The sequence below is a fragment of the Narcine bancroftii genome, chromosome 1 (assembly GCF_036971445.1).
Source record: "Narcine bancroftii isolate sNarBan1 chromosome 1, sNarBan1.hap1, whole genome shotgun sequence".
NCBI classification, from domain to species: Eukaryota; Metazoa; Chordata; class Chondrichthyes; order Torpediniformes; family Narcinidae; genus Narcine; species Narcine bancroftii.
This window is the reverse complement of record NC_091469.1, coordinates 66,390,767-66,411,396: the sequence shown is the minus strand read 5'-3', so window position 1 is coordinate 66,411,396 and position 20,630 is coordinate 66,390,767. Positions and strand designations below refer to the sequence as shown.

At 40.8% G+C, this 20,630-nt stretch overlaps 1 protein-coding gene across 3 annotated transcripts in view; it reads left to right on the top strand.

Moving 5' to 3' along the window:
- LOC138759112 (kelch domain-containing protein 3) overlaps positions 1-20,630 on the top strand; it is a 161,983-nt gene that overhangs the window by 102,594 nt on the left and 38,759 nt on the right. For all 3 annotated transcript variants that reach the window (XM_069929069.1, XM_069929052.1, XM_069929061.1), the window contains 2 exons: positions 8,896-8,981; positions 17,519-17,606. In XM_069929069.1, coding sequence (XP_069785170.1) covers positions 8,896-8,981; positions 17,519-17,606 — 174 coding nt within the window. The remainder of the gene's footprint in view (positions 1-8,895; positions 8,982-17,518; positions 17,607-20,630) is intronic.

Sequence of the window (20,630 nt, the reverse complement as noted above, 5' to 3'; positions counted from 1 at the left end):
CAGGAAGAGATGCTGTAAGATGACAGTAATTCACGGTTCTTTAGATATTATAATAATACGTAAGGAGAGACAGCATTTTACTAAGGCAGGCATATTAAAGGTTCAATCTTTAGGTGAGCTGAAAGAAATGCTCTATCTCTACCTGAAGACAGAGCTGTTGGTCAACCTTTGACACTTAAAATTAGATTTGGATTTAATTCAAAGAATAATGTGGTTCCATTTAATTATTGCAAGGCTGAGAAGTCAGTTAGGAAACAGTGATTTCTAACTATTTGGGAATACTGAACAAGAGAGAGAGTAATCAAAAATAAAGGAATTGTTTTTGACTGGGAAAAGAGGCCATTTCCAAAGAAATGGGAGATGAACTTGCTCTATAAAATGAAAATGTAGATCAACAAAAGTCAATGCTGCAACAGCAGAAAGTATTCAAATGAGAAATAGTTATGAGTGTCTTATTATAAACCACTATTTCCTGCTCCCACCCCTCATGACCTGCCATAGAAACTGTGAAGTGATTTCCCTAGTGTAATCCATTGTTAGCTCATTAATTAACTGTTTCAAATTCGACAGCATGAACTCTGAACCTTACATGGTGTATTGGCTTAATGTTGGAGGTACCCAATAGAACCTTGAAATGTGCACAAGATCTAGCACATGCTTCTTGCAACTGAGAATTAACATGTATTGAGGCAACTTCAATCCCACTGAATCAAAGTGCCTATATGCTGAACATATCAAACAAATCCAGTTCTCTTTAGGAGTTGAGTAAATGAGCAATGTTTCTTCTTCAACCTATTTCTGCTTGCGCAGCATCTGTGGAAAGAGAAACAGTTATCATTTCAAGTCTTTGGCTCTTCATCAGAACTGGGTTTTGATAAAATCCATAACTAGGATACATTATTGATGTCACTGTAATGTTAGTGTCAGAACATTACAAGTCTAAATAAACCATAATCTAGTTCGTTCAATTCATGGCCATTAAAATATAATAATTCAATCATCTGCTTTTGAAGATTATAAAGAGCAAAGCTTGGGGGAATGACTGAATTCAGAGTGAATCAATGACTCACTCTATCCATGTTATAATGCAAAAGGTCTTGATGAAGTATTCAGGCCCAAAATGATGACTGTTCTTTTCTCTTTCATTGGTGCTGCTTGACCCGCTGAGTTCCTCCACCAGATTTTTTTTGCTCCCAATTCCAACATCTGAGATAATTAAATATTGTCAGAAATGAGATAATTCTACGCCCCCTCCTCCCACCACTGGTGGAGTCAGCCATTGAACTTAAGGCCAATGCTTTCCCAAATCAGATGATGCCTACTGATCTCGATGTACAGAATAAACAATAATGGAATCTCAATTTATCAGTGACCGATTTATTATCAGATACGATATTACCACAATCTGTGCTGCCATTTTAAAAATCTTGCATTTATGTCCTTAAATGCCTACCTCCTAAGAACTTTCAGAAAAGATGATGTGTACGGTTAGAATACAATAATGACTGTAAAAGTATACTAATTGTGCAATAGAGTAAATTAGGAACACTTTGACTACAGTGAGAATACATTAAAATGTGATTCAAGCTTACTTATTGAAGCGCTATACACAGCAATGCCATATCTTAAAAAGTCCTCCTACACCATATTTCTGTCTGCACACCAATATGTACAGTTTTTTAAATATATTTTTTTCCATAAATGTGCATAGAAAAACTCTCCAATATTAAATATATGTTAAAAAAATGTCCTTCCAAAAAACAAACAAAACAAAACAACCCCTTCCCTGCTCCCTTTCACAGTATAAATCCCCACATCATCAGGGTTCATTTTATGTTGACCATAAAAAATTCTATTTGGGGAAGCCACTTGCATTTGTATTATAGCAGCATCTATTATTATCCTTTTTCATTGTTATATTTTTAATTACATTTGGGCCCCTGTATGATCTAATTATGGCTCCCATATCAACTTGTCCGTGAACTACTCTTTGCAGACGATACCGCTTTAGTTGCCCATTCAGAGCCGGCTCTTCAGCGCTTGACGTCCTGTTTTGCGGAAACTGCCAAAATGTTTGGCCTGGAAGTCAGCCTGAAGAAAACTGAGGTCCTCCATCAGCCAGCTCCCCACCATGACTACCAGCCCCCCCACATCTCCATCGGGCACACAAAACTCAAAACGGTCAACCAGTTTACCTATCTTGGCTGCACCATTTCATCAGATGCAAGGATCGACAACGAGATAGACAACAGACTCGCCAAGGCAAATAGCGCCTTTGGAAGACTACACGAAAGAGTCTGGAAAAACAACCAACCGAAAAACCTCACAAAGATTAGCGTATACAGAGCCTTTGTCATACCCACACTCCTGTTCGGCTCCGAATCATGGGTCCTCTACCGGCATCACCTACGGCTCCTAGAACGCTTCCACCAGCATTGTCTCCGCTCCATCCTCAACATTCATTGGAGTGACTTCATCACCAACATGGAAGTACTCGAGATGGCAGAGGCCGACAGCATCGAATCCACGCTGCTGAAGATCCAACTGCGCTGGGTAGGTCACGTCTCCAGAATGGAGGACCATCGCCTTCCCAAGATCGTGTTATATGGTGAGCTCTCCACTGGCCACCGAGACAGAGGTGCACCAAAGAAGAGGTACAAGGATTGCCTAAATAAATCTCTTGGTGCCTGCCACATTGACCACCGCCAGTGGGCTGATATCGCCTCAAACCGTGCATCTTGGCGCCTCACAGTTCGGCGGGCAGCAACCTCCTTGGAAGAAGACCGCAGAGCCCACCTCACTGACAAAAGACAAAGGAGGAAAAACCCAACCCCAACCAACCAATTTTCCCTTGCAACCGCTGCAACCGTGTCTGCCTGTCCCGCATCGGACGTCAGTCACAAACGAGCCTGCAGCTGACATGGACATTACCCCTCCATAAATCTTCGTCCACGAAGCCAAGCCAAAGAATCTATTATTATCCTTTTTCTTTGTTATATTTTTAATTACATTTGGGCCCCTGTATGATCCAAATATGGCACCCATATCTTAATAAATATGTCATATTTGTTCTTTAAGTTGTATGTAATATTTTCTATCTCAGCAGTCCATCGTGCTATATGTAGAGGGAAGTTGGATTTCTGAGTAATGCAATACATATCTTAGCCACTGCCAAGGCTATTTTAACAAATGAAATTTGGAATTTAGTTTATTGCTAATTTCAATAAAGTTCCCCAAAAGATAAAACTCCAGGTTGCCTGCAAAGGCCACCTGTTATTCTTATTAATACTTCAGTAATATTCTGCCAGGAAGGTTTCACCTTCACACATGACCACGTAGCATATAAGAACGTTCTTATTTCTATCACACCCTAAAACACATCTCTGATATTTCAGATTTAATTTATGCAACTTCTGTGGTGTGAGATATAATTGGATTAGGAAATGATATTGCACTAATCCGTAACCTGCATTTACAATTGATGTCATGTTATCCAAACACCAATCAGACCAACATTTTTTAATTATTGCAACACCTTGATCCGACTCCCATCTCTCTCTCTCTCTCTCTCTCTCTCTATATCTCTGTAAACCTGGTTTTGCACTTTCATTTTGGAGACCAAAGTACATCTTAGTTATAAATTTAAGTGTATTCCCCAGCCAACACAAACTGAATATAATGTGTGGACAGTCTAAAACTCATGTTCCCAACATCTTCCAGAAGGTACAACTCCAGATCTTGTGGAAAATCCACTTCTGTAATTTTTTTCAGAATGTCCCGCAGGTCCTCCCAGAAGGATCTCACCTTTGTACACAGCCAGGTGGAGTGGACAAAGATTCCAATCTCCACACCATACCTAAAGCACATCTCTGAAATTCCTGACTTTATGTAATTTTTTTGGTGTGAAGTACAGCTGATGCAAGAAGTTGTACTGCACCAAATCTGTATCTGTCATTAATACCCCCCATCACATTGTTCAGACATAGATCTTGCCACCACTCTTGATTTGATTGTTGTGCCCAAGTCCGACTCCCATCTCTCCATCGTCCTGTGTAAGCCTGGCTTCAGGCCCTAATGTTGGAACATATAATACATTCGAAAAATAAATTTGCACACATTTCCCTGTTGAATTAGAATCTCCACGTTGCTACATCTAGATAGAGTCATAGACAGTCCTAATTTTTCTGTTAGGAAAGATCTTATTTGCAGATAGCAGAAGAGTGTTCTATTAGACAAACCATATTTGTTCCCCAACTACTCGAATGACATGAGCTGCCTTTGTTTGTAACTGTCCTCAATGCACATGATCCCTTTTGGGCATCAGGTGTCCATGATCTTATTGCCCATAGTCCAGGATATTAACTTATTCTGGGTCAAAGACGCTTTAGGAGATATCCTCACCTTCCATCTAATACATTGATTTATTCTTTGCCACATTTGAACTATATGCTTTAGTATGGGGTTATCCGTTTTCTTTGAAATTAATTTAGTGACCCATTTATATATAAATTCTCCTGCTATCTTTTCACCTACCGTGTGTAGTCCAATTTGTGCCCAGGAGCCCCCTCAAAGAGTGAGGCGATAAACCTTGCCTGTGCTGCCCAATAATATTTTTTGAAATCCGGTTATTTTAATACCCCCCCCCCCATGTTTACTTTTCTATGGAGATTCTAGCCACCTTATCATTCCACAGGAACCTCTGACACATTCGCCAAGCATCTTGAATAAACTCCAGGGCAATTAAATGGGTAACGATTGAAAAAGATACTGGAGTCTTGGCATCATCTTCATTGTGACACAATTAAATCTGCTCACCAGTGTTATGTGCAAAGTACTCCATCTATTTTCCGGTGCAAAGGGAGATCATTAAGTTTGTATAAGTTACGTAAATTGTTATCTATTTTTATCCCAAATACTTAATGCCTTCTTGTGGCCATTAAATTAATTTTCCTATCAATTTTGTCTAAAATCCCTGTTTGTCAAAGGCATAATTTCACTTTTGTCCAGATTTGCCCTTTACACCGAAACCTTCCCATAATCCTCCATTGTGGACTTCAGCCTGGCCAATGACTCCTTGGGGTCTGTCAAATACACTAAAACATCATCAGTGAAAAGGTTGATTTTGTGCTCCACAAGGCCCACCCTGAAACCCTTTATGTCTGTATCCCACTGAATGGCTTCGTCCAGTGGCTCAATTGCCAGCATGAACAGCGCTGGGGAAAATGGACAACCTGTCTACTGGACAATGAGAACACTGGAGACATCTGCCCATTTATAATCATTTCTGCTTGGGGTTTATGGTAAAGTTTTTTCACCCAGTTAATAAATGTTTGACCCAATCCAAACTTCTCCAATACCTTGAACAAAAAGTCCCACTCCAATCTGTCGAAGGCCTTCTCCGCATCCAGAGATTCAGTCTCGACCATGCCAGATGTACTATATTAAGCAATCTAACTATATTGTTTGCTGATTATCTCCTTTCTAGCTTGATCTAGATTTGTTAATTTTGGCAAATATTCTGCCAACCTGTTAGCCAATGCTTTTGCAATGATTTCATAATCTGTGACTGATAAGGAGTTCTTATCCAGTTTATAAATTTTCTGCTTATACCAAATGTTACCAATGTTTTAACTAGGAAAGACCATTTTAATCGATCAAATGCTTTTTCTGCATCTAGAGATGGTTATGCTTGGATTCAACTTTGATTTTGCCATATGTATTATATTAAATAGTCTACCTAGGCTATTTGAAGAATGTCTTCCTTTGACAAATCCCACCTGATCAGTTTAATCAAAGTAGGACTAAAATCTTTCTTGTTGAATAATTTATTTTTGTTTTTTTTTCCAAAAATTTTACATAGTAACATTTTAAACAATACATTAAACTTTTTTTTAATCACAAACACAACAAACAGAAACAAAAACCAAACTGTCCCTCCCTCCCTCCATCCTACCCTTCCATACATACAGATTCGCTCACCGTCAGAACATTTTTAAGTATATAGAGTGCAGTTGGGAAACTACATTTTTGTATATATAATAGTTACTTTTATACCCTTTTTTGTTCCTTTTCATTACTGTATCTGTGCCCCTATGTGGTAGTAGGACAAAAATCTTGAAAAAAGAGCACTTTTTCATGGTCACTCTTGGGTGGGCCATTATTTTGCTTTGAGTATTTGTAAGCTGCTCTCAGAATTATCTTCCATTCCCGGCCATTCAAAAGTCTTACCAGGACTGGTCGTGGTCACTGATTGCTGGCTCTCTTGGGTACGAGGGTCCGGAGAGTTATTTCAATATGCAGTTTTCTCTGAATTTGTCTTCTCCCAGCATTCGTGTAATCCATGATTTGAAGAAGTTCACCAGATCTCTTCCCTCGATTTCTTCTTTCACTCATTATTCTTTCAGAACATTATTTCATCTGCTAAAATTCTCCATGTGGTCAATCTTGACAAGCAGACCTTGTCTATCTGACTCCCATTGCTTTGCATCTTTCTCCAAAGCTTTTAGCTTATCTTGTGTTTTTAAAAAGTTTGTTTCTGCTTGGGTCATTCTTTCTAATAAGTCTTCAACAATTTCTTTAATTTCAGTTATCCTTTCAGTCATATCTCTCATTACAGTTCCAATGCCTGCAAATCGGTTGCTCAAGTTTTCCATTTTCTCCAGGATAATATTTAGTTCTTGTCCTGACTCGTCAACTCTGCCAGGGTCTGCCGGTCCCGGGGCCACTCTTGCGCCGCTCCCTTTTGAGCTTTTGCTCAATGTTCCTGGCTGAGTAGAAACTACTTCATTTTTTTGTTCTTGGCTGTCTTGATTTCTTTCTTTCTTTCTTTTTTAATCTTTTTATTATTATTATAATTTATAAACACATACAGTTCAAAATACATAGTAAGTAATGAATTAATACAGAGATATTAAACAATAATATTACAGAATAAAAATATATCATAAAAAAATTTTTTAGATCAGTTTAGGGTGTGAACTATCTCTAAAAAAAAAAGATATAATTATTAACAATATATGAAAAAAGAGAAAAAAAAAACCCCAAAAAAGAAGAAAAAACAAATCTGAATTAAAAAAACTTTAAAAAAAACTTTAAAAAAAACCTACAGATATAGCTAAACCACGCCGATCACTCCGATCTCATCTTACAGCCCAATTATCATACATAATCATAGAAAGAAAACAGAGCCAGATCAACTCACCACAAATGAAAATATTGAATAAATGGTCGCCAGGTTAACTCAAACTTAGAAGGGGATTCATAGACAGAGTTTCTAATTTTCTCTAAATTTAAACATAGTATAGTTTGGGTAAACCATTGGAAAACAGTGGGAGGATTAACCTCTTTCGAATTCAATAGTATAGATCTTCTAGCCATTAGTGTAAGAAAAGCAATCATACGATCCGCAGGAAGAGATAAATAAGTCAAATCTATCATAGGTAATCCAAAAATTGCAGTAATGGGATGTGGTTGTAAATCAATATTCAAAACAGTAGATATAATGGAAAAAATTTCCTTCCAATAATTCTGTAAAGAGGGACAGGACCAAAACATATGTGTAAGGGAAACTATTTCCAATTGACATTTATCACATATAGGATCGATATGAGAATAAAAGCGATGGAGTTTATCTTTAGACATATGAGCTCTATGAACAACTTTAAACTGTATTAGTGAATGTTTTGCACATAGAGAAGAAGAGTTTACCAGTCGCAGAATTTTATTCCAATTTTCATTGGAAATATGAAGGTTGAGTTCTCTTTCCCAATCATTTTTAAACTTTTCAAAAGTCTCAGAATTTATTTTTGTAATTATATTATATAATTTAGATATCACACCTTTTGGAGGGAATTTTGAATATAGTATATCCTCTAAAACAGTCGTAGTCTCCCGATTGGGAAAAGAGGGTAAAGTCGAAACTAAGAAACTCCTAATCTGCAAATATCGAAAGAAATGAGATCGAGGTAAATCATATTTCATGGATAATTGTTCAAATGACATGAAAGAGTTATCCAAGAATAAATCCGAAAAGCATGTTATACCTTTAACTTTCCAGAGTAAATAAGCTTGATCAATTAGAAAGGGATGAAAAAGGAAATTTAGTACAATAGGAGTTTCCAAGATAAAATGACTTAGGCCAAAAAATCTCCGGAATTGAAACCATATACGTAGTGTATGTTTAGCCATTGGATTATCAATTTGTTTATATAATTTAGTAAGAGTAAAAGGGAGAGCAGCTCCCAAAATAGAGCTAATTGAAAAATTTTGTATCGGTTTAATTTCTAAATTTACCCATTGGGGATTTAGAGATAATTCTGAATAATTCAACCAATACCTTAAGTAACTAATATTAATTGCCCAGTAATAAATTCTAAAGTTGGGTAATGCCAACCCTCCCTGTCTTGATTTCTTAGTAGTTGCTTGTCTATTTTTTAAGGAAAATTCTTAATTTAAAAGTTTTAACTGTCTTTTTGATACTCTTCACGGAGAGCGCAATCAAAACACGTCTGTCTAAGTCCTTCGCATGACCACTCACCACCTCTGTGTACTCTTGATCTTTAAAAAAAGTATCAAGTGTCTGAAAAGCTAGAAAAAAAGTACCACTGGAAAAAATTTAACACAAGCAAACATGACCAAGTATTTTAATGAATAATCATCAATAGCAATGTCTTCAATGTTTTATTGTACGAATTATCCATTGGAATATCCATGTTTTTCCATTATCTATGGTCCTCCCCATTGCCCCTCCTACATTGGATAGTATCCGAAGATAAGGATTTTAAGTATGTCTATTATAACCACACAGATATCTTGGTGTAGGAGACCTTTGGGTTAGCTTGCCTTCTATAGACATGAGGTGCAGTGAATCTCTTATTAACATCATTTATATTACAGCAAAAAAGAAGTGGAAGATACCTTTATATGTTGGTATTCCCCCTGCCCGTAGGCATAGCCACACAGCGTTTGTTCTTCATGGCCACGTAAGTATGGGAACTGGTCATTTCAAATATTTTCCTCTCATTTTTACACTTTGAGCTCTGCCTAACCTCCTTCAGCAGGAAGGATGACAAAGGTCACAAAACCTGAGACTTCTCCACGTAGCCTGGAAGTTCTGATCAATGGACTTGTAATGATGTGCCACCAAGATTGGCAGTCTTATTACAAAGTCCAACATGTATTATTCCCCCCCCCCCCCCTTCTCCCTGTTCTGATTTGGTCACCAGAGAACTAGAACAATGGGAGATTTTATTGAACTGTTCAAATTTATGAAGAGTTTAAATAACTGGCAACAAAAGGTAAGTGGGAGTATAAGGATCATGGCTTTTTATACAGTTATGTTATGATCTGAAATGCGTTGATTGAAAGGATGATGGAAGCAGAATTAACAAAAATTTTCAAAAAGAGTTGAATGTGTAATTAAAAAGGAAAATGTACATTTCCAGGAAGAAAAGGAAAATATGAATAATACTTTGAGAGTTGGCAGAGAGAACCAAGTCACCCCATCTGTAATTTATTATTTGATGATTAATTGAAATAAAGCTTATATTTTTGTTGCTAAACTGAATCTTGAAGTGTGTTTTTAGACCTCAGATATGAAACCGCCAATATTTGGAAACCCAATATTCTAGTAGATTTTGAACCAACTGGCCAGACAGAATACAGCTGTTTGTGGTTGGAAGTGAAATTGAGCACGTTCAATCATGAAGTGTTAGCTTTACATCTGACAAGCAAATAAAAATCTATTCTGTTATGATGAAATGGGGAAATCGAGGTATGAGCTCAAAACGTGCAGTACAAGGCATCAAAAATCAAAAAGTCAAGAAAAGTCATCAACAAGCTTAGGTCAGGAATATGGTTGAAAAAAAGAACAGAGACAAATCAGGAAGAAATGAAATAGAGAACAAGTAGAATTGCAGATGCTGTAATTTAAAATGCTGGAAGAATTCAGCCTGTCAGGCAGCATCTGTGGAAAGAGTAATCAGTTAATGTTTTGGGTCAGAGATGCTCAGAATGACAATGAGAGACAGAGCTGGATGATGTGCTGTATTTGTTTTAACTCAATGAAAACTAGTGATATCCCAATTGCAATTGAACACCATCCTCTGTGAGGCCATCCAATAACATTAATGGTTCACCAGAGTGAAAAACCATCTTGTTATCTAACTGATAGACCTCTTTAAAATGTAATGCATTTTATTTTTAATTGATTTCCCCAATGCACAAACATAGATAACTGTGTTTTCATATCTGTATTACTGTCTGCCTTTCTCTTCTCTGGCGCTTTGTATCTGCAGAAATCAATAAAGATTATGTTTGTCACAATCTTGTTGTGGATTCCAGCTTAGATTAACTTCAAATTTGAAACAGTAGTCAAGATAAATCTTTTATAATTTTATAGCTGGTGCAGTCAAATTAATCTACAGAAAGATGCACTGAGTTGATATAACCATATATATAACTGTATAATCAAATTAACAATAAGTGTTTTTTGCTAGATTCTTGATCCATGGTAGGAACAGGCAATGGAATATATACACCAGCTGGTCATAAAGGCCAAATATTATTGCTCATTGTTTGATCTCAGTTGGATCACGGTTAAAGGAGTGATAGGCTATAATGCTTAGTCTTGAAAAGGGAAAATGAATGAGGGAGTCTGCCAGATTTCATGTTTTTATTTAACACGAGCATTCTATGCATTCAGAAGCAGTACGCAAATGTACTCAACAGGCCATGCAGCCAGCATCCATAGAAAGCAAAAAGACAGTCAATGATTTTGGCCTAAGCCATTCTTCAGGAGTGCAAAACAAGAGGCAGATGTCTGAATTAAAAAGGTCAGGAGGGGGAGGGGGGAGATGCAGAGCAGATACAGGTGGGAGGGGGAAGAAAGGAGATAGGAAGAGATAGGGAGAGTGCAGAGGGCTAAGAGAGAATTCTGATGGAGCAGAGACAGGGGAGCTGGATGTAGAGAGTCAGAGATGAGGGAAAGACCATGGAAGGAGTTTTATGGTAATTTAAGCCACTATTGATGCTGTCAGGTTGGAGACTGTCGAGATACAATAAAAAGTGTTGTTCCTCCTATTTACGAGTGGCCTCAACTTGGCAGTAAATGAAGCCATGGACAGATAAATCAGTGTGGGAATAGGGTGTGGAATTGAAGTGGTTGTCCACTGGGAGGCCCTTGGTGTTGCAGCAGAAAGAGCAAAGGTGCTGAACAAAATTATCTCCCAGCCTGTGTTCAGTCTCCCCGATGTAGAGGAGGCCACATTTGGAGCACCAGATATAGTAAAGATTCACAGATGAAGTGTTGCTTCATTTAGAGGGACTGCTTGAGGACCCGAATACTCTTGAGGGAGGAGATGTAAATGCTTGCATAGCATTTCTTGCAGTCACAGGGTTAGGTATTGGGGTGCAATTGGTGGGAAGGAATGAGTGGACAGGGGAACCACGGAAGGAGTCATCCCTATGGAAAGTGGGGGAGAGAAAGATGTATCTGGTGATGGGATCCCATTGTAGGTGATGAAATTGTGGAGAATGATAAGTTGGATGTGGAAGTTGGTGGGGTGGTAGGCAAGGATGAGGGGAACCGTGTCCTTGTTTCCTCTATGGGGTTGGGGGAGGGAGGGCCAAGGCAGATGTGTGGGAAATAGAGGAGACGCGGATGAGCACTGAGTTAATGGCAGCAGAGGGAAAGCTACAAGTTCTGAAGAAGGAGATCTCAAAGCAGATGTCCTTGTGAGAGATAATACATTATAGGAAGTAAAGTTAGTATGAATAAAATAAAGAATAATAGACTAGACTAGAGGAAGTTAAGTAAGTGCCGAATAGGGATGAATTCCGATAAGAGTGTGAGGAAGGGTTACTCAAGTATAATAGAAAAAAGGTCTTATAGTGATAGAAAGAATTAGCAAATTCTCCAATAAGAACAAAGGCAGATTCATGAATAAGGACAATGACATGATGGGACCCAGACAGGATAACCCCATGGTCTTTCAAGTTTACAGAAACTGCACCTAGGCAGACAGAATTACCAAATCTCAAACCAATCCAGGAGGCAGAAGAATGTTAAGGGGGGTGGGGGGGTTATCTCTACACTGAAATGAACTGTATAAAAGTTGGGTGAGCCCCAGTATGTGTGTGTATTCCCATGGTAAGGGGAAGCACCCAACTTTGCACTGTTGTACAATAAATGTTCTTTGTTCTCAATTTTTGTCACGAGCGAAATCTGTGAAGGTACTTCTGTTTCTCACATCCTGAAATGGAAAGCCTCATACTGGGAGCAGATGAGGTGGAGGCAAAGGATGTGAGATAAATAATTTACATTTTTAACAGGAGACAGGGTGGGAGGAGGTGTTGTCACACTAACTGTGGGAATCAGTGGGTTTATACAGAGGATGACAGTAGATTGTTTGTTTCCCAAAATGGAGCCACCCATTGCCATCAATTCCCTGATCTTTTGAAAATTTAAAACTTCATTTCAATACTGTTACGACCCCAAAGGACACCAAAACCCAACAGCAATAGACATTCACAAAGACAAAAGTTATTTTTAATCAACTTCAAACATGAAAATAGAATCAAACATTTACTTAACTCTATTCTTAACTAACCCAAATTAACCCCCTTCTAATTCTAAGCACGCGTTTATGCAATGTGTGTGTAAATTCAAGAAAAGTTCTTTGGTTCTCAGTTCAATCTCACTTCTCCTCCCAAGTTCTCTGGTTGCAGGCAATCACCATATTGTGCACAGAATTTAACATGTATAAAGTTCACCAGGCTTGGTGCTTGAAAGGTAAATGTTTACTGCTCAGAGAGATATTTGTTGCTCCAGGATTTCCACAACTGAGGTACCACCACTAGTCACCTCAGGGTCTCGCTGATTAAACTTGCCCCATCAGGGTCTTCTAGATGGTAACCTCTTTCTTCAAGCTACCACAGAGTTCCATTCCTTCCTCTATTTCAAGAGAAACATCAGACAGATATCACTTTCAGCCATCCACTTCAAGCTCTAGAACTTGCTTTCATCAGTTTCAAACAGTTTTCCCTGGATTTCACTTTTCAGTTACTTGTCAGTGTCCCACATACTGACTGACTGAGCTGTTAACTCTCTCTCTCTTCCAACTGCAACTCTAAAGAGAGCATGAAACAACAGGAGTTCTTTCTTCTGCTCCCATCTGTTGTTAGATAAACAAAATCCAGGTGTGATCTTTTCTATGAGCATTTTGCAGAAAGAGTACTGATAGATAGTTTGACTCCATCAAGACAATGGTCAAAGCATTTTATGTCAGTTCAATTAACACCTACTTGTGAAAGGTTACATTCCAGAGATCTTGCAATGTGAATTCTTCAGTCTTTCAAATAAGATCTCTTTTAGAATGTGTGCATGTATGTGACCTACTCTAAATCTTATAAATTCTCCCCAAATATTAATATTGTCACAATACCCTCCAAAACTGCATGGGTGGTTGGAGCCAGTTCAGCAGTGCTAAGATGAGTCACCACATGCCCCCCACCACCCCCAGAACCGGTGATAGGAGGTGAGACATACAGTGCCTGCGCTTGCACCGGCTGTTTGAGTGTTTGGCCTCATCTTTGTGGTGCCAATCCTATTACTGGCTGGTTAAGGTCCAGATGCGCTGGCTTGAGGCAGTCAATAGTAAATATCTCTTCGTGCCTGACGCAAGTCGTGCCATTGTGACATACCACCCTGAATGGCCCCTCATAGGGCTGCTGTAGAGGCAGGCTGTGCACACCTCTACACACAAAGACGTACTCACAGTACTGTAAGTCCTTGGGCACAAAGGATGTTGTAGTGCCATGGAGGGACGTTGGGATCGGGGCCAGGTTCCCAAGCTGCTCATGAAGTTTGATGAGCACATCTGATGGCTCATTCTCCTGCCTGTGAGCTGCGGGCACAAACTCCCCGGATACAATGAGGGGGGTGCCGTATACCAACTCTGCCAATGGAGATTTCAGTTCCTCGGTGGGCACTGTACGGATGCTGAGCAGTACCCAGGTTAGTTCGTCTACCCAGTCTGGTCCGTGAAGGCATGCCATTAGGGGGGGGGTCTTTAAATGCCTGAGGAAGTGCTTGACCAGGCAATTTGACTGGTTGATGGGCTGTTCTACAGTGGTGTTATGTTCCCAGCATGTGTGACACCATGGTTCATAGTGCAGACGTGAACTGCGTATCCCTTTCTAAGATGACATGAGCCAGGAGGCCGAAATGCACTACCCAGGTGGAAACTAGGGCCCTGGCGCATGACTCTCTGAAGGTGTCTGTGAGGGAAACTGCATCCAGCCACCTCATGAACCTGTCCATCATGGTGAACAGGTACCTCGCTCCTCTTAACATCGGCAGGGGGCCCACAATATCCAATATGCACATACTCAAATCTTCACTGTGTAGTCTGGAAGGGCTGGAACGGGGCCTTCACATGCCTCTGCACCTTGGCAGTTTGGCAGTCCATGCAAGTTCTGGCCCAGTGCCCGACCTGCCTGCAGAGGCCGTGCCTCATGAACCGATCAACTATAAAGCAAATGGTTGTCTGGATAGAGGGGTGGGCTAAACCATGCAGAATGTAAAAAATGCTGTGTCTCAAATGGTTGGGACGATGGGCTGAGGCTGGCCTATAGGACAAAGGAGTGTTGGACCGCCAGGTCTGATGGTGATGTCCTCCAGGCAAAGGCCTGAGACTGCAGTCATATACGCTGGAATTTCATTGTCCTAGCGCTAAGCCTCAGCCAGCGCCATGTAATCTAACCCCAGAGATAGGGCATTCACTGTCTGTACTGAGGCATGTGACAGCGTATCAGCAACTACATTGCTCTTATTGGCTATATGCTTTATCGAGGTGGAAAGCTCAGGGTATAAGTAAGATGGTGCTGTTGGTGGGCCGACCACAGGTCCAACACTTTGGGGAAGGCCAAAGTTTGGGGCTTGTGGTCAGTGAAGATGGTGAATTCCCTTCCTTTGATGGCCAGATACAGTGCTAGCTGCTCTCTATTGAAGGCGCTATATTTGACCTCTTGGGGTCGTAGATGCCTGCTGAAGAACGCTAGGGGATTCCACTGGCCGTCATGAACTGTTCCAGGATGCTGCCCACTGGCGATTCGGTGGCATCCACCATGAGGGCTGTGGGTACATCCATATGTGGGTGGAACAGGAGTGTGGTATTCACCAGGGCATCCTTGACCTTCTCAAAAACTGCTGTTGTTTCTGCGTCCACGTGATTTCTTTAATCTTCCCGGCCATGAGACCAAACAGAGGTTGCATGAATCAGGCTGCTGTAGGAAGAAAGCAGTGGTAAAAGTTCACCATCCCCATGAATTCTTACAGACCCTTAACTGAGTCGGACCTGACCAACTTGCAGATGGCTTTTACTTTTGCCGGTAATGGAACAATGCCGTGGGGATTGATGTGGTTCCCTAAGAAGTCAATTGAGAACAACCCGAACTGGAACTTGGTGGGGTTTATTGTGAGCCAAAATCATGTATAGCAGACATAAGTGTTTAAGGTGTTCCTGATGGAAGTGACTGGCAGTGAGTATGTTGCCAAGTAGATGAACACAAACTCCATATCCTGCTTCACTGCATCCATATCCGCTGGAATATCTGTGCCGCATTTTTCAGACCAAAAGGCATTCTGAGAAACTCAAAGAGTCCGCATAGCGTAATCAGGGCCATCTTGGGCATGTCATCCGGATGTACCAAGATTTGGTGGTACCCAAAGGTCTATCTTCAAGAAAATGTAAACCCCATGCAGGTTGGCAGTGAAGTTCTGTATATGGGGCACAGGGTAGCAGTCCACTCTGGTGGCGTCGTTTAGTCTTCTATAATTGCTATACGGACTCCAACCTCCTGATGCCTTAGGCCAGCCGCCACAGCCACTAGTGATGGCATTGCTGAAGATCCAACTGCGCTGCGTAGGTCACTTCTCCAGAATGGAGGACCATCGCCTTCCCAAGATCATGTTATATGGCGAGCTCTCCACTGGCCACCGAGACAGAGGTGCACCAGAGAAGAGGTACAAGGACTGCCTAGAGAAATCTCATGGTGCCTGCCACATTGACCACCGCCAATGGGCTGATATCGCCTCAAACCGTGCATCTTGGCGCCTCACAGTTCGGCGGGCAGCAACCTCCTTTTAAGAAGACCGCAGAGCCCACCTCACTGACAAAAGACAAAGGAGGAAAAACCCAACACCCAACCCCAACCAACCAATTTTCCCTTGCAACCACTGCAACCGTGTCTGCCTGTCCCGCATCGGACTTGTCAGCCACAAACAAGCCTGCAGCTGACGTGAACATTACCCCTCCATAAATCTTCGTCCACGAAGCCAAGCCAAAGAAACATGGAGATCGGTAGTGACTCGCTCTGGAACCCCACCGTTGGTGGTAGAAGCACTAAGAATCCATGTTGGTGTCGTCTCTGTTGGAGCCTGTGTTCTGCCTCACTACTGGGGTGTGTGGAGCCTGGGTCTTTGGGTGTGACACAGCACTAATTACAACTGGGCACCCACCCTGTTGCTTTGCACACCAGAGAACATCTGTGTGGGCGGCTACCATGTGGGGGTCGCTGAAATCCTCATCTGCTAACAGGAGGTGGATGTCTTTGGGCATTTGTTCTAGAAATATTCACTCAAAGAGCATGAGATCCAGCGCCAGCATTGATGCTGATGGTGAATGTTCCCTCAGGCCGTCCAAGTGCAGCAGCCATTAATCAACTCTTACCTGTCGTTAGCCAGTTAGCAGGAAATCGATCACTTGACCTGCCAACTCCTGGTCAAGGGTGCTCATCACATAATAGTACTTGGTGGTGTAAACCACTATTTGTCTGATTTGAAATTGTGCTTCAGCTTGCTCAAACCAGACCTCTGACTGAGCTGTCCAAAAAGAAGGCAATTTGAGAGGGATTACATTCTGGAAGGCTGTGTCAGGTCCAAAATCTGTTGGATCTGTCGGTGTCTCCAATATAGTCACACTGTGTCGCGATGAGAGAAAGAAGTCTTACTTGAATGGCGTCCAGTTGGAAAAGCTTTACTGGTTTTTCATGCGTGCGTTTTTTAAACCCCACTCCCGGGAAACCTCAAGACGTCATCTTCTGGACCGATGTTTGCTCTGCAGTCAATTTCCTCCTGCCAGCTGTCATCTGCATCGCACTCGCGACTTTTGCAGCCGGTTTGGCGCGTACTTTGGTGAGTTTCCAGATGACATTCATTTCCGGCTCAAAAAATTCATATGACTCAAAATTATTCTAGTTTAGGCATAAATAAAAAAAAAACATAATTTAATGAGCACAAAATGTCAGGCTGTTCTCAAGTTATGCATGTACAATAATCATGTGCCAGCTATCTGAAAGCGAAGAAGAACATTTTACAAGTGGAGGAGAGCAGGGTTCAAGAAGAGGAAGATTTTGAGCTTAGACTCAAGTTTTCTGTTTTTATCTGGGATTAAATATCCCACCTTTGCTGACTGTTTTTAGATGGAAATTAATGAAATCAAAACATTATCTATTTCAGCTTTACATTTTTGGTGGAGCCAATGAAGAGCAAGAATTTAATGACATAAAGACCATGAAGTTAATAAATCCGTCTGACAGACAACCAAGTAAGTCTCATGGTTTCGGTAAAAATTCATACAAATGTTATGGGATTACAAGGCAAAATATGTGGGACTGCTCAGTCTAATACAGTGGTTCACAACTTTCTTCTTTCCATTCACATACCACCTTAAGTAATCTCTATTCCACAGCTGCTCTCTAATTAGTAAGTGATTGCTTAAGGTGGTTTGAGAGTGGAAAGAAAATGTTTGAAAACCAGTGGTCTGATGCTTCACCACTCTTGACTATCTTCTGGGAAAATGTGGGCTGCAGGTGTGTTCTTCTGGGACACCTTTGGTTTGCGAGCAGCTGTCGCACTCTCTGTGCTATCTACTGCGAAAGGCGCAGGTGCAAGTCACTCGACAAAGTGGGTCCCTGTTGAGTTGGTGAGCTGATGAACTGTGCAGTTAAGTGAGGGATGCACTGAACACTTTACAGAGGGCAGGCAGCATGAATTTGGTGTGCCACTTGCAACAAGAAACATATGGACCACACATGTATATTGCACAACACAATTCCTAATGTGGGGACTTTGCCCTCATTTCAGCGACGTGTTCAGAGGGGCTCCAGATTGAAGTATTGCAAGAACCAGTCAGTTTGATTCATGGGATTTCTATTCATATCTTAAATAGAGGAGTGATAAAATTCATGTTTCTAACTCATTCTCCCAAAGGCATGTCTCTATTGCAAGAAGGTCTTAAAACGTGAGCAAAATAATTATTAGTTTTACCTGAAATCTGTATTCTGTAAGAGGGAGTAGGCACAGCCCAATGCAGACAATTTATCAACAACCATTTTCTCGTCACCGGCTGCAATATGGTCCTATATATTTGATGTCTGCATGACATTAACTAATGCACAGTTATTCCAAGATTCTTTTGTTGTCATGCACTAATATACAAAATATAATAATACACAAAATTTGTCAACTTTTTCCCAACATAAAAACACACAAAGCGGTTCCACTAGAATTGCCCAGTACCCCCAACAAGAAGAGAGTCCCTTCAGACACACCAAGTGACCATGGGTTGGCCTCCAGCATTCCTGCATCCTCTACAGCCACATAGCTTCCTGTCCGCTCCATTGACAAACACAAGTTCCAAGATCTGAACCTCCAATACGATCAGGAAGCTCTCAGCGACCGAGGACCCTTCAGGATCCTTCTTGCCCTTGGCATCCTCTGGAATTCAAGAGCCAGTCTCCAGCAGCCCACAGCCTGTGTGTGTTCTTTGGCCACTGAGCCCCTCACTGGTCCACTGCTCTGGTTACCTTCTGTGGTAAACTATGATGGTGCATTACCTTCCTTGTAAAGTCATCTCCCAAGCTTATCAGCATGTTGAGGGGTGTTCTCCTCATCTGGTGCCCTGCACTGGTCCACTAGAGTCTGCATCTTGTCATATTCTGCTGCCAAGCATGGGTGCAACCATCTTGAAAACAGACCTTGGTGGTTTCAAGAATTTTTTTAAATCAGGCCCTTTAACGGGCTGTTTAAGCATGACATGTCAATTAGCATTAAAGTAAGAACACAGAAATGCTGGAGGAACTCAGCAGTTCATGCATGTTAGCATGTCATGTGATGTTAGCAGCTGTAGAGTTTTCAGTTACAGTCTGGGCAGAACGTATTGAAACCTATAAAGTACTGAAAGGTAAGCCAATGTAACCACAGAGATATCAATAGCCTGCAGTTAGTTACTTATTTCCTCTCACAGCCAGGGATGATATTGGGAAATCATAATAAATTAAAATCGTAAACACAGTGTGCAATGCAAATGCAATGTAAACTTTACAAACTCAGTTTGAGTTGAAAGACTTCATTGATATGCTGCACATGTCAGGAATTGTCAGAAGGCAATGAGCTCTGTATTCATATAAACAATCAAAGATCTGGCATGAATTTTCACAGTGGACTCTATGTATTTCAAAGGGCATTGAACACGCTTACATTTCAGTAGAGTGTTCCCTGTGACTGAAACTCTGCACAATGTATGTAGAAAAATACAGACCGGTGCACCTCACATTAAATATTGGGGAGGATGCTTAGGGATAGGATTTATGCACATTTGGAAAGGCATGGTCAGATTTGGGACAGTCAGCAGAGCTTTTTGCAGGAAAGGTCATGTCTTACAAAACTGATTGAGTTTTTTGAGGAGGTAACAAAGGTGGTTGACAAGGGTGGAGCAATAGATGTTATCTGTTGGTCTTGAGTAGTGCATTTGACAAGGATCTTCACAGTAGGCTGACCCAGAATCCATGGGATCCATGGTGAAACATTAGTTTGGATTTAGAATTGGCTGGCTCATAGAAGGCAGAGGGAAATGGTGGAAGGAGGTTATTCTGGCTGGAGACCTGTGCGTTCCGCAGGGATCGGTGTTGGAACCACTATTGTTTGTGATTTATATAAATGACTTAGGTAAAAACATAGGTGGGTGGGTTATTAAGTTTGCAGTTGATACTAATATTGGTGAAGCTGTGGCAAGTGTAGAGGATTTTAAAAGAATATGAAATCAGTTAAGATGTAGAGAAAGGCGGCATCTAAAGGCAGCAAGTATGAGGTGCTGCACTTTGGGAGGTTAAATGTAAAAGGAAAGTATACAGTAAAAGCATTGATACACAGAGGGAACTGGGGGTTCAATCCACAGATCCTTGAAAATGGCCACATTTGTGGAGAGGGTGGTAAAGAAGATGTATGTTATGCTGGTCTTCATTGGGCAGAGTATACAAGTAAGGAGGTCATGTTGCAGCTATATAAAACTTTGGTTAGGCCACAGTTGGAATTCTGTGTACAATCCTAGTCACTCCATTAGAGGAAGGATGATGAGGCTTTGGAAAAGATGCAGAGGAGATTTACCAGAATGTTGACTGGATTAGAGAATATGAGTTATCAGAAGTTGGACAAACTTCGGTTGCTTTCTGTAGATTTTTGGAGGTTGAGAAGTGACCTGATAGGTATCTTAAAAATTATGAGAAGGATTCGCAGGGGAAAGGGTCACAATCTTTTTTCCAGCATATGAATGTCACATACTAATACATTT